This window comes from Triticum dicoccoides, chromosome 4A, assembly GCF_002162155.2.
Source record: "Triticum dicoccoides isolate Atlit2015 ecotype Zavitan chromosome 4A, WEW_v2.0, whole genome shotgun sequence".
Classification (NCBI taxonomy): domain Eukaryota; kingdom Viridiplantae; phylum Streptophyta; class Magnoliopsida; order Poales; family Poaceae; genus Triticum; species Triticum dicoccoides.
Window position 1 is genome coordinate 721,941,243 of NC_041386.1, and position 15,101 is coordinate 721,956,343.

At 44.3% G+C, this 15,101-nt stretch overlaps 2 protein-coding genes across 2 annotated transcripts; one reads left to right on the plus strand and one right to left on the minus strand.

Annotated features, from left to right (window-relative positions):
* The first annotated feature begins 8,219 nt into the window (after positions 1 to 8,219).
* Positions 8,220 to 10,287, plus strand: LOC119284258. Its single transcript, XM_037563456.1, has 2 exons — positions 8,220 to 8,473; positions 9,047 to 10,287. The coding sequence occupies exons 1-2, from the start codon at positions 8,220 to 8,222 to the stop codon at positions 10,275 to 10,277; spliced, it is 1,485 nt and encodes a 494-aa protein (XP_037419353.1). The 3' UTR covers positions 10,278 to 10,287.
* Positions 10,288 to 10,913: 626 nt separating this feature from the next.
* Positions 10,914 to 15,008, minus strand: LOC119289892. The gene is made up of 2 exons (XM_037569070.1): positions 14,762 to 15,008; positions 10,914 to 12,217 (listed from the first exon to the last, which is right to left on the minus strand). The coding sequence occupies exons 1-2, from the start codon at positions 14,880 to 14,882 to the stop codon at positions 11,109 to 11,111; spliced, it is 1,230 nt and encodes a 409-aa protein (XP_037424967.1). The 5' UTR covers positions 14,883 to 15,008; the 3' UTR covers positions 10,914 to 11,108.
* Positions 15,009 to 15,101: the final 93 nt, after the last annotated feature.

Genomic DNA, 15,101 nt, shown 5'->3' on the forward strand with positions numbered 1-15,101 from the left:
TTATTGGCCTTTTTTATTTGGTCTTTCTTTTTTTATAAGGGACAATGCTCTAATAATGATGATCATCACACTTCTATTTACTTACAACTCATGAATTACAACTCGATACTAGAACAAAATATGACTCTATATGAGTGCCTCCGGCAGTGTACCGGGATATGCAATGAATCAAGAGTGACATGTATGAAAATTATGAAGGTGGCTTTGCTACAAATAAGATGTCAACTACATGATCATACCAAAGCAATATGACAATAATGATGTGTGTCATGATAAACAGAACGGTGGAAAGTTGCATGGCAATATATCTCGGAATGGCTATGGAAATGCCATAATAGGTAGGTATGGTGGCCATTTTGAGGAAGATATAAGGAGGTTTATGTGTGATAGAGTATATCGTATCACGGGGTTTGGATGCACCGGCGAAGTTTGCACCAACTCTCAAGGTGAGAAAGGGCAATGCACGGTACCGAAGAGGCTAGCAATGATGGAAGGGTAAGAGTGCGTATAATCCATGGACTCACATTAGTCATAAAGAACTCATATACTTATTGCAAAAGTTTTATTAGCCCTCGAAGCAAAGTACTACTACGCATGATCCTAGGGGGGAGGTTGGTAGGAGTTAACCATCGCGCGCCTCGACCTCCACACATAAGGACGGCAATCAAAAGAGCACCCCATGCAACAAATTTGTTACACAACTTTTACCATACGTGCATGCTACGGGACGTGCCAACTTCAACACAAGTATTTCTCAATCTCATAATTACCCAACTAGCATTACTCTAATATTACCACCTTTATATCTCAAAACAATTATCAAGCATCAAATTGATCATAGCATCCAATTCACTTTCTCTGATAGTTTTTATTATACCCAACTTGGATGCCCATCATTCTAGGACCAATTTTATAACCATAGCAAATACCATGTTGTTCTAAAAGACTCTCAAATAATATAAGTGAAGCATGAGAGATTAACAATTTCTACAAAATAAAACTGTCGCCGTGCTCTAAAAATATATAAGTGAAGCACTAGAGCAATATTGTCTAGCTTAAAAGATATAAGTGAAGCACATAGAGTATTCTAATAAACTCCGAATCATGTGTGTCTCTCCCAAAATGTGTGTACAGCAAGGATTATTGTGGTAACTAAAAAGCAAAGACTCATATCATACAAGACGCTCCAAGCAAAACACATATCATGTGGTGAATAAAAATATAGCTCCAAGTAAAGTTACCGATAGACGAAGACGAAAGAGGGGATGCCATCTGGGGCATCCCCAAGTTTAGGCTCTTGGTTGTCCTTGAATATTACCTTGGGGTGCCTTGGGAATCCCCAAGCTTAGGCTCTTTCCACTCCTTATTCCATAGTCCATCGAATCTTTACCCAAAACTTGAAAACTTCACAACACAAAACTCAGCAGAAAACTCGTAAGCTCCGTTAGTATAAGAAAATAATTCACCACTTAGGTATTGTTGTGAACTCATTATAAATTCATATGGGTGTAAAATCTACTTTATTCCAACTTCTCTATGGTTCATACCCTCCGATACTACTCATAGATTCATCAAAATAAACAAACAACACATAGAAAACAGAATCTGTAAAAAAACAGAACAGTCTGTAGTAATCTGTATCATTCGAATACTTCTGTAGCTCCAAAAATTCTACCAAATTATGAAAACCTGAGTCATTTGTGTACCAATCCATATCAAAAATAATTAGATCAAAATCACTTTTCTGTGAATTATCAAAACTAATTTACTGGTTGCGAAAGTTTCTGATTTTCAGCAGGATCAACACAACTATCACCCTAAGCTATCCTAAAGGTCTTACTTGGCACTTAATTGAAACAAAAGCTATAAAACATGATTACTACAGTAGTATAATCATGTGGACACACAAAAACAGTAAAGGTAAATATTGGGTTGTCTCCCAACAAGCGATTTTCTTTAATGCCTTTTAGCTACGCATGATGGTTTCAATGATGCTCGCATAAAAGATAAGAATTGAAACATAAAGAGAGCATAATGAAGCATATTACTAACACATTTAAGTCTAACACACTTCCTATGCATAGGGATTTTGTGAGCAAACAACTTATGGGAACAATAATCAACTAGCATAGGAAGGCAAAACAAGCATAACTTCAAGATTTTAAGCACATAGAGATGAGACTTGATATTATTGCAATTCCTACAAGCATATGTTCCTCCCTCATAATAATTATCAGTAGCATCATGAATTAATTCAACAATATAACCAGCACCTAAAGCATTCTTTTCATGATCTACTTGCATAGAAATTTTACTACTCTCCACATAAGCAAAATTCTTCTTATTCGGAATAGTGGGAGTATCATAAGAGACTCGAATACTATAAATTGTTTCCACATTAAAAGAGTAGTGTTCAGAAAAAGGGTAATCATAATCATGACAAGTTTTATAAATATAATCATCACTACTTTTTATAGCATAAGTTTCATCACAATAATCATCATAAGTAGCAACTTTGTTCTCATCATAATCAATTGAAACCTCTTCCAAAATAGTGGATTCACCACTAAATAACGTCATGACCTCTCCAAATCCACTTTCATAAATATCAAAATAAGATTCAGCATTCTCCAAAATAGTGGGATCATTACTTCCTAAAGTTGACACTCTTCCAAACCCACTTTCAACAATATAATCATCATAAGTAGGAGGCATGATATCATCATAACAACTTTTCATATCAAAACTTGGGAGGCTAAAAATATCACCTTCATTAAACTTAGCATCCCCAAGCTTGGGACAAACATTAATTGTAGCAAATATATTTTCAAACATGTCATTCTCATCAAACATAGGATCCCCAAGCTTGGGCCTTTTCATATCATAAGCATAATCACACTCATGATTAATAGTATGGATAGCACCAATAGTATAGCAATTATCATCATCACAATGAGTAATAGGAGCAACATAATTTGGGAGGGATACCTTTCTACCTTTGCTTCTTCGTCTCTTCTTTTTCTTCTTCACATCATGTGTGGGTTTAACCCTCTTTTTGGAGCTCCTTATTAATGAGATTGGTTGAATAGAAAGCTCTTCCTCGTTACTTGATTCATCATAAGAAATAATAGGAGGATATTGGGAAGTCTCTTCCCTTTCATTAGTATTCTCTTCTTCTTCTATTTGCTTTCTTGTAGATTGCTGAATATGATATGTTTGATTCCATGCAATAGTTTTGCGACATGAAGATGGTGATATTAGAGTCATGCTAGTGGGTAGTTGTGGATTGTAGAAATACTTGTGTTGAAGTTCGTGATTCCCGTAGCATGCACGTATGGTGAACCGTTATGTAACGAAGTTGGAGCATGAGGTATTTATTGATTGTCTTCCTTATGAGTGGTGGTCGGGGACGAGCGATGGTCTTTTCCTACCAATCTATCCCCCCAGGAGCATGCGCATAGTACTTTGTTTCGATGACTAATAGATTTTTGCTATAAGTATGTGAGTTCTTTATGACTTATGTTGAGTCCATGGATTATATGCACTCTCACCCTTCCATCATTGTTAGCCTCTTCGGTACCGTGCATTGCCCTTTCTCACCTCGAGAGTTGGTGCAAACTTCGCCGGTGCATCCAAACCCCGTGATACGATACACTCTATCACACATAAGACTCCTTATATCTTCCTCAAAACAACCACCATACCTACCTATCATGGCATTTCCATAGCTATTCCGAGATATATTGCCATGCAGCTTCCATCATGATCATATACATGACTTGAGCATTCATTGTCATATTACTTTGCATGATCGTAAGATAGCTATCATGATATTTTCATGGCTTGCCCGTTTTTTTATGTCATTGCTATGCTAGATCATTACACATCCCGGTACACCGCCGAAGGCATTCGTATAGAGTCATATCTTTGTTCTAGATATCGAGTTGTAATATTGAGTAGTAAGTAAATATAAGTGTGATGATCATCATTATTAGAGCATTACCCCATGAAAAAAAGAGAGGCCGAAGAAGCCTAAATAAAAAAAAGGGGGGGCAAAGAAGCCCGCCAAAAAAAGAGAAAAAAGGGGGCAATGTTACTATCCTTTTACCACACTTGTGCTTCAGAGTAGCACCATGTTCTTCATATAGAGAGTCTCCTATATTGTCAGTTTCATATACTAGTGGGAATTTTCATTATAGAAATTGACTTGTATATTCCGATGATGAGCTTCCTCAAATGCTTGAGGTCTTCATGAGCAAGCAAGTTGGATGCACACCCACTTAGTTTCCAGTTTGAGCTTTCATACACTTATAGCTCTTAGTGCATCCGTTGCATGGCAATCCCTACTCCTCGCATTGACATCAATTGATGGGCATCTCCATAGCCCGTTGATTAGCCGCGTCGATGTGAGACTTTCTCCCTTTTTGTCTTCTCCACACAACCTCCACCATCATATTCTATTCCACCTATAGTGCTATGTCCATGGTTCACGCTCATGTATTGCGTGAAAGTTGAAAAGGTTTGAGAATGTCAAAAGTATGAAACAATTGCTTGGCTTGTCATCGGGGTTGTGCATGATTTGAATATTTTGTGTGGTGAAGATGGAGCATAGCCAGACTATATGATTTTGTAGGGATAACTTTCTTTGGCCATGTTATTTTGAAAAGACATGATTGCTTTATTAGTACGCTTGAAGTATTATCATTTTTTTGTCAAATGGTAGACTATTGCTTTGAATCACTCGTGTCTTAATATTCATGCCATGATTAGATATATGATCAAGATTATGCTAGGTAGCATTCCACATCAAAAATTATCTTTTTATCATTTACCTATTCGAGGATGAGCAAGAATTAAGCTTGGGGATGCTGATACGTCTCCGTCGTATCTATAATTTTTGATTGCTCCATGCCAATATTATTCAACTTTCATATACTTTTGGCAACTTTTTATACTATTTTTGGGACTAACATATTGATCCAGTGCCCAGTGCAAGTTCCTGTTTGTTGCATGTTTTATGTTTCACAGAAAACTAATATCAAACGGAGTCCAAACGGGATAAAAACATACGGAGAATATTTTTGGAATATTTGTGATATTTGGGAAGAAAAATCAACGCGAGACGGTACCCGAGGGGGCCACGAGGCAGGGGGCGCGACCTAGGGGGGCGGGCGTACCCCTCACCCTCGTGGGCACCCCGTAAGGCGGCTGCTGCTCTTCTTGGGCCGCAAGAAAGCTAATTTTTAGAAGAAAAAAAATCTTGGTGAAGGTTTCAGTACAATCGAAGTTACGTATCTCCGGATATATAAGAAACGGTGAAAGGGTAGAATCAAGAACGCAAAAATAGAGAGAGACAGAGAGACAGATCCAATCTCGGAGGAGCTCTCACCCCTCCCATGCCATGGAAGCCAAGGACCAGATGGGAAACCCTTCTCCCATCTAGGGAGAAGGTCAAGGAAGAAGAAGAAGAAGAAGGGGGGCTCTCTCCCCCTCGCTTCCGGTGGCGCCGGAACACCGTCGGGGCCATCATCATCACCGTGATCTACACCAACAACTTCACCGCCTTCATCACCAACTCTTCCCTCCTCTATGCAGCGGTGTAACCCCTCTTTTACCCGATGTAATCTCTACTTAAACATGGTGCTCAACGCTATATATTATTTCCCAATGATGTATGGCTATCTTATGATGTTTGAGTAGATCCGTTTTGTCCTATGGGTTAATTGATGATCGTGATTGGTTTGAATTGCATGTTTTATTATTGGTGCTATCCTATTGTGCCCTGCATGTCGCGCAAGCGTGAGGAATTCCCGCAGTAGGGTGTGGCAATATGTTCATGATTCGCTTATAGTGGGTTACTTGAGTGACAGAAGCATAAACCCGAATAAGGGGGTTCTGGCGTATGGGATAAAGGGGACTTGATGCTTTAATGCTATGGTTGGGTTTTACCTTAATGATCTTTAGTAGTTGCGGATGCTTGCTAGAGTTCCAATCATAAGTGCATATGATCCAAGAAGAGAAAATATGTTACCTTATGCCTCTCCCTCAAAAAAATTGCAATAGTGATTATCGGTTTAGCTATCGATTGCCTAGGGATAAATAACTTTCTCGTGACAAAAAGCTCTCTATTAAAACTAACTTAGTTGTGTCTTCATCTAAACAGCCCCTACTTTTTATTTACGTGCTCTTTATTATCTTGCAAACCTATCCTATCATACCTGCAAATTCCTTATAGTTCCTTACTTGTTCTAGGTAAAGCGAACGTCAAGCGTGCGTAAAGTTGTATCGGTGGTCGATAGAACTTGATGGAATATTTGTTCTACCTTTAGCTCCTCATTTGGTTCGACACTCTTATTTATCGAAAGAGGCTACAATTTATCCCCTATACTTGTGGATTATCACGCCACCAGACCTTTTTGCCCTCCATGCAGTCACGTTCTAGGGCACCATGTCCTCCAAGCCCTCCTCGTCCGCGCTTTAGGGCACGACGGAGCGGATGTGCGCCCTCGCTGCCCCCCCTCCCCCCCGACTCAGTGATGGAGTTTGAGAACACCTAGTGGGATGGCCTGGAGGTGCAGATCGCGCTTTCGTCCGTTGGGGATGTCATCATCCCCGAGCTGGAGGAGGCAGACGACTCGGAACCCTGGTGGAACCCAACAGTGGTGGGCCAGTCCTGGTCGTGAACTTCGACCCTGTCGTGCACGTCGGAGTTGGCGTCTGCGCCACACTTGTTGGTTGGCACCGACACATGATCACCGCTCCACGTGCCACCGCCGCCCCCTGTTGTGCAACCGCCGCAGTCGCCACCAGCTCACCTATGGCAGCCGCCTCCCTTCGTCAACCTCAGCGTAGACGAGGAATAGGGCAACCAAGACGGTGGCGACGCCATGCAGTGAAGACGGCGACGACGTCTTGTTCTTTTTTATAATAATTTTGAGTTTAAGTTGATGCATGATGAATAGTTCGGCCATGACTTTTGGACGTTAATGTAATATATAATTATCGTTTAGATTATTTTTATCTCCTTTTTTGTTTGAATTGTAGTTTAAATCTGAATGCTTTCACCAAATGTGACGGCCGGTCGGGTGCGACAACCGGCGGACGGCCGCAAATGGACGCTTGTGGCCACTTTGCCGACCCAAACGGACAGAATCCGGATAAAACAAACGTCTGTTTGGGGTCGTCCAACAATTGTTGGAGTAGGCCTTAAAACACACAGCCATAGAGCAGGTCTTAGAGCATCTCCAGCCGCGCCCCAACATGCCCCCCAAGGCCCTTTTTTGTCGCCGGCGGAGAAAATTCGGCCCAGTCGCACCCACATAAGCCCAATTTTCACTGGTTAGGGCCGATTTTGGAGTCGGCGGACCCAGGCCGAACCCGGCGCACTGGGGGGCGTCCGGGAGCAACGGGGGAAACATTTTTTGCGTGAAAAGGAGTGGGTCCTCCAAGTCAGTGAATCGCCGGCTTCGTCGTCCTCATCGCTTCGGTTCCCACGGGAATCAATGCCAAGGCCGCCACGCCGGTCAGCCTTCCATTGATGCCTCACGGGCGGCGCAGTGAAGGCATGGCGACACGCGTCCCCTCTCGCCACGCGGCACACGGTGGCAGCTCTCCCACCGCCCATCTGCAGCTATAAGCCTTCTTCCCTCGCTGGTGAACGCACAAACTCTCGCCACCGACGCCCTTCTCTCTACCTCTCGCCGCCGATGCCTCTCTCACCCACTCTCTCCCACGCCAACGTCAATGGTCGAGCGCTTTCCAGGCGACGACGCAGCGGCGAACGGCTTCGGTCGCCGCCATCTGCATGAGGTTGAGGCGTGCCTCCTCTACGAGGCCAACTACCCGGTGCCCCCGAACATGTGGGTGCCGGGCGCCTGGAGGCTCAGTGCTGGCGGCGTCCCGGTGCCGCCTGCGCCAACCGGAGCGGCCCGGCGAGCCAAAATCCGGTCATCGCTGCCGGAGCCACAGCGGAATCAGCCGAGGTACGACCCCCGACAGCAACACGATGTGGACGGCGTACTTCGAGCGGCGCCACGAGGAGCAGATTGCCGCCACCAACGGCGTCGAGCCCCGCGGCCGCCACAACTCCGAGGGGAGGCGCCGATGGTGGGGCGTCCCAGGCCGAACCCTCGATGCTGTCCTTGAGCACATTGAGGCCTGGGGTACCCGGCGCCCCCTCCTTCTCTCGCCGCCGCGGCAGCTCCTGGATGCCACGGCGAATGGAGACGGCGACATCATCATCGTCGGGCTCTGGCTCTCTGTCCTCCAGCTCGCCGGTACTTCGGCCCGTCAAGCCGGAGCTGCAGGAGACGCCACTAGGGCGCCGTATGCGCGACGCCCTTGTCATCAACGAGGGCGGCCGCCCCTCTCCTTCCTACCGCCTCGTCCGGCCGAAGACCGAGCCAGGTTTCCTCCCCGTGAAGAAGGAGCACGAGGCCATGCCCGCCGCCTACGAGACCGCCTACATCTGCAAGTAGGGATTAAGGCATAGGTGGATTCTTTCTGCTTAGTCTCGAAGAAGAAAAGCAATCCAGATTGAGAATTTCCCTCTTTAGATCTCCAACATTGCAGATAATAATAGAGGGTGTCGGTCACCGATTCTCAATATGCTCTGAAATTCATATGTGCTCTGCTTTTATTTTTCTGTCAGCATGGACACTTACCAGATACAGTATTTGTTTGAGAAATACTAGGCGATTTTGGTGTGTAATCTGTATGAACAAAGATCTACAAGAAACTTCAACAAGCCGTCTGTCTAGCGCGTATTATATACATATATAACTTCCCCATATAATTTATATCCAGTTTTTTCATCATTGTTGATCTTATTCTGAACTTCTCAGGAGCGACAACTCAATGCGATTAGTACCTTTGTTCAGTTCAGTGTATGATGGGAACATAGTGTGGCGTTGATGTCCTAACGACATGCATCACTCATGTTTTTTAGAATCTTGGTAGTTCATCTTGGTAACTCCTGTTCCTTTTTATACAGTTATACCTTGTTTCGCATGCCTAACCTTTTTCTTGAATTTGCTGTGTCGAACAGGGAGAGCGCCATCGTGCAAATAATGGCCAACAGGACATGTTCTGCTTCTGCCTCCTCACTCTTTGCTTCATCTCGGCCACAAGGATGGGCAGAGCTCCCGGACGACCTGCTCCGACCCGTTGTCGCTCTACTACGTTCGTTCCGTGACCTCCTCGCCTTCGGTACCACTTGTCGTCATTGGTGTGATCTCCTCTCAGCACACAGGTCCTCTGTCCAGCCTCTGCTCCTCCACCCCAATCTCCGTACCGACGGTGGACAGGCTCTCTCGCATAACTGTTGGACCTTATTCCACAAATGCACATGGAGATTGGGTGACCCTGCTGCCACCTCATCCTCTCGCAGTTTTCTCTCCTCGAGTGACCTCAGAAGCATGACCTTTCTGCGCTACTCCTACGGTCAGCTCATCTTCTATGACAACAATGGGTTCCATATTGTTAATCCATTCAGTGGCGCTAAGCTTGGCCCTCCTTCCCTACAGTCAATTCAGTTCACTTGCATCAGCTATGTCACCTTAACTGCCCCTGTTGCATCTGCTGACTCGCATCTCCTTGTCGGTGCTGGAGCCTATCTGTTCCTGTGGCGCATCGGGAGCGATTCTTGGACAAAACACAGTCCTAAAGTTGGTCATTTTTCGATTGAACAAAATGTGGCCTTCAAGGGCAAGACATATGCCCTAGGGTCTTTCGGGTGGTTCTACATCATTCACTTGTCACCCAGTCTCATTGTTGAGAAGTTTAAAGTTGTGTTCGAGGAAGATAAAACCGAAGATCTCTATTCAGCAAATGAAAAAGCATGGCTAGTGGTGTGTGGTGACGCGCTTCTCTTGATCGAACTTGTGGAGGCGGGAAGATGGATGCGCTCGGAGGCCTTCCAGTTCAGGGCCTTCAAGCTTGAGTCATTGGACACCATGACCAAGAAGGCAAGGTGGGTGAAGGTGAACAAGTTAGATAACTGGGCCATCTTTATCAGCATTGACGAGCGGTGCGAGGCGTTGCCGTGCATAAACCCGGAGGGATGGGGAGGGAGGAGCAACCACATATACTTCCCAAGTTATCGGTCTAAAAAACCTTGGGCTGCAGTTCAACTATGGAAAAAATGGTATTACCATTCGACACAGCTCTTCAACACTGGAAGACGGTACCTGAAATTGGAGTCAACCTGGGTCTTCCCCGCGTGTTTCCTTGTTACGTCCTGCGATGATCTTACGGCCGTGAGTGCGGTTGATGATTAGCTTCTGATACAGCTTTCGTGGGAAGATTCTACTATGTTGCAGTAGCAAGATTAGTTCACTGAATGTTCTTGACGTGTTTCAAAACTTGCATTACAAACAGAAGTGTAGATTAAGTTATTAGATTGTGTACTTTCCTCTTTTTTTCTGCGGCAATTACAAGGGACCCATATGTTTTATTTCTCATTTATTACAGATTGTGGAGTTTTCTTGTACCTGGGAACTTGATAACATGGGCTAGGCCTGTAACTTCCCTTTCATACATAGATAAGACATCAGGTTAATATAGACTGCAAGTTCAGCCAACAAACATATAAGCAGCATATATGCATTCATCACAAAGTTTATAGTTTGCACCAACAAAAATTAGGCAGACCGAGTGTTCGACAACCAAACAGATCTGCATTTGAACATAGCTTCAGCAAACAGCTCTGTGTGCATTTGATTGTCTCTGTTTAAAAGGAGATCAAGCTACAAATAGATGTATGGACCAAACAAAGCACATAACTAAAATAAAAGCCCAGGCACATCTGACATGGTGCACACAAAAAATGCTGAAGAGTGATATGAAGACTCAAGAAGCTAGTATTGTTTCAAGATGCAAACCCTTATCTCTTGTATGCAAAACGGGAGTAATTAACAAGGTTCAGCTAAAACAGCAACATGTAGCACAAGTTTTGCCTCCAGGAATGTACACTGGGTGGCAAACAGAGATTATTACAAATCTTGATGTACTCCGTCAAAGGAGCGGAAACTAGAAGGAACATAGCGACAAGAAAGTCCCCAAGTGCAGCCAACGACAACAAGACAACTGCACGGTACAACGACACGTTCTCATATCCAAGCTGCAAAGGATGTAAGATTGCGAGCAAGATGAGCATTGATCGTTGCAAAACAAGGTTCTGGCTCCAACTCCTCATGTTGGTTGCCATCTACTGGGTATGAAAATACTCGAGCGTTTTCATCCAACTGATAGACAAGGCCACCCCTTAAACCCATTCTCTCTGGGTTCACTAAGAGTCGTGGCTGTCCAGTACGTTTTTCGCCCAAGAAGAACGCCCACTTCTTCAAGTCTCCCTCTTCCACGATCACATACTTTGCAGGTTCAGTTGAGAAGTCAATGGAGAAGACTTCCCCGTTACGACCAAGTAGGAGAAGTGTGTCTTCACAAGCCACCAAATTTCCGGAAAGCACGTACGGGTCCATATAATCTCTGCAATCAAGTCTTAGTAGCTCAACATGAATCTGAGGTGTCAAATGCACGGTGTATAGTTTTTGACGCATCCTCATAATGACCCGGCCTTTGAAGAACACCATCTCCTTGATCAAATGTGCATTTAGAAAATCGCAGTGCAACCAAGAGGGGCTCCCAACTCGCCAAGCATACAGGCAGTGCGGGCTGCTGACAAATAGATATGAATCTGGTGACGCCTCTGGAGATATGAAGGTTCTGTAGCATAGTTGACTCAATGGAAAAGGTGGAGCTGCAACCGTAGTGCCAGTGAGCACGTCCATAATGACAAGGGATCTCTCGTAGCAGAAAATAGCATGACCGTAAGAACATTTGACGACTGCCATTTTGTCCAAAATACTTGGAGGGGTCAAGCGACACAACGGAGTACTTGGATATACAGGATCAATGAGCTCCCATGTGTTTCCAATGTTAGAGCCAGCTGAGCTTGTCTGGTCGGCACAGTTCCGAAAAATAACAGGTGGGAAGAGCTCGCCTAAGGTAGATTTGATTGACATGAATGTGGCATACCAGCTAGGGCAGGTGGCGATGAATGCAAGAAGGTCACGAGTTGAACCCAACATGACAATGATGGAGTGCAATAATCCATGTGGTAGGTCCGCCCAGCCTTCGGGTCCAAACATGACACGGTGCACGGAGATGGGGGTGACGGAGCTCCGGTTGATGTTTTGCATGATATCAGCTTCAAATTCTGCATTAAGGATCATGAAAGGACAACAATTTTAGCAATGAACCTGAGTTAACTATATAATATATATTGCTATCACTATTTTAATTAAATTGGTACTGCTACAGCTATGATAATTATACAAACACAATAAAAATGTTTGTAGAAACTATAAACATAATACACAGTAGAGCAAAGACTACAGTATTGCCATCGAAATGTGCATCTGCCTCAAGGAAATTCGATCATGATAAAATTCATCAACGGTTGAAAAGAAAAGGCAAGTTCTGTATTTTTCTTTCCACCGAATGTTATTTATATGTGTTGCGCAACAGGTTTGGCTCTTGTCTCCACCTCGATTCCGGGCCCACAGATACGCGATAAATTTCATCAACATTTGAAATTAAAAACTGTAAACAATATTGAAATTCTAAGATTGTTCTAAACTGATAGTGGTAAACCCTTGAACTATTTCATATTTTCATATAGTATAAACACAACAGGATCGCACATCCACCAACAACACATACACTCAGATCCCCAAATCATCCATGGCAGAGTCAGGCTAACAAGAACAAAAGTGCGATGAGCGCGTAGAGGTTGCCCACAGTGGGGGTTATGACGGGCCAAGGAAGATGATCCTGGGCAGCCTTGCGCGGTTGTGGCACCGGTCAGCAAATATATATACTCGGCCAACCCATGAGACCATGGAAATTGACTTAACCTAGATCACATTGTATACTACATATTTGGACTCAAGCTTGACGCAAACACGTGAACTCCTACTAGTACATGTGCATGACTTTGGTTAGTTCCCAAAGAAATAAAGCCACGTGACATGCAAGCACCAACTACATCATGTTCCAAACAAAAGAATCAAGATTATGCTAACACTAGCGTCGGCCACTGCACCACCAATGGCTGTCATGGGTTCCCAACTCCAGTAGGAGGTGGGGAAAGTCTCGTCCACGATACCGGCAATCACTCCAAAGCTGCTTGTATGTACAACTCAGAGCAAGGGGGTAGAACTCGACATCAACTTGGTTCCTTCCCTTGCCGGGGCTGAACCCGGAGGGCGGAGGTGATTCAAGGCCAGGCCTCCTCCGTGAGTCCGGCAGCAGCAAGGAAAATGAAGTGGGCGAAGTCAACCTCAACAAGGCTCCTCCCCTACCTCTGGAGCCAGTAACATGAAAGCCAAGCACCACAAAGACAAGAATAGACACAAGGGTAAGCCAGGAAAGTAAGTTGATCAATCCCTGGTGAACACCCGGGCGGTGTTGGGTAAATGCATGGGACGTGACAGTGAGTCTTGTAGTGAGTTTGTGGCGACACCTAGTTACAAGGGTCCTGGTCTGAACAAGAAGGCATGAGGTGAGGGTAATGGAGGTGGCATGAGCAACATAGGTGTGTTAGGCGGTAAGGAAGCTATCGGCCCATTGGTTGCCGATGAATGACATGTGATAAGGAAGGCACCTATCAGGAGAAATGAGTCGCCTGATCTAGAATTGTTGGGGCCTCGGGCAGTCTCGGATAGTTGAAGAGCTAGTTTGCCTCGTGCAAGCATATACCACTTGATGATCGTTTTACATTATGAAACTCAGCAATGTGAAAGGAGTTTCAATAATCTTAGTTGGATGCTAGGCCGCCAGAATTGTATTGTGCATGATGGTAAGGGCAAGGGTGTGTTGCGTTGTTGTGAGATAAATGAACTAAAATAAAAAGATTGCCATATACCTGAGGTACATCAATGTCTTAATTCATGATGATTCCCATGGACCGAAGTGTCGGGCTACATGGTGAACCTAAGGAGTAAGGAAGACGTCAAATCTGCAGTTTACTCAAAAGAATAAAGCCAGATGCTCATGAACACTTGTTGATGATAGGTGATTTTTATGAGATGATGTGTGGCACCATGAGCACTTCTCAGTAGCTTGGATATTCGAGAGAAAAAAATCAATTTCAGAGAAGCCTTGTTCTAGTGTGATCTTCATAATTGGGGTTATAAGGGGCCATCCTGGACATACAATAATAAACAGTATGGTAAAAGCAATGTGACCATCGGGTTGAAAGTGCAGTTGCATCGTCGGGTTGGTGTGATTTATTCAGAGTGAACAATGGTACATACATATGCTCCAACCACTTTCCTCTATGGCTGCAATACAGAGATAGACCAAGGTGCATAGCAACGTGAAATCCTTCCGGCATGAGTAGATATGGGAAAGAGTACCGTCGCCGAAGGGAACTACTGAAATCCCTGGCCGATGACTGCACTAAGCTGGGAGTGCTGCAATAGGATGTTTGGTCCTGGACATGAAAGATTTTGGGTCCATGATAAGCAGTACTCACTGGCTGAGAAGGAATATTGTAGTGTCCCATCAATACTTCTTTTTTGAAGGAATTGGTGTCCCATCAATACTTAATGCCCCCATGTCTAATGATTGCAATCAGTATATGGTAATATACAAGTCTAGTGTTTTCCCTCAATTAAGTAAAATAAACACAACTCGAAGATCAACTAATTTTTACCTTAATTTTTCTAGAAAAAAATAGGGTGAGTTCTTCCCTTACCTTCTTCGATGTTGATAGCGGAGGGCGAAGTGGAGGCAACAACTAAATTCTCCGATGCCAGTCGTGGCAAGACGTGGCCATCAGAGATAGTATGCCGCTTTCCTCCATCGCCAATCATCATGCTGACTCCAGATCTAGAAAAAAATGGTTGGTCGACCACACCTAGGACTCCAGATCTGGATGTAGTTGGTTGCCCAACTGTGGTGACTCCAAATCTGGATGCAGTTGGTCGCCCACACCTAGGACTCCAGATATGGATGGAAACACAGTAGGAGCCCACACGGTTGTCTCAACGCATCATCCACCGCTCAATCATGGGCGGTTCAAGCGCAGTCTCGGC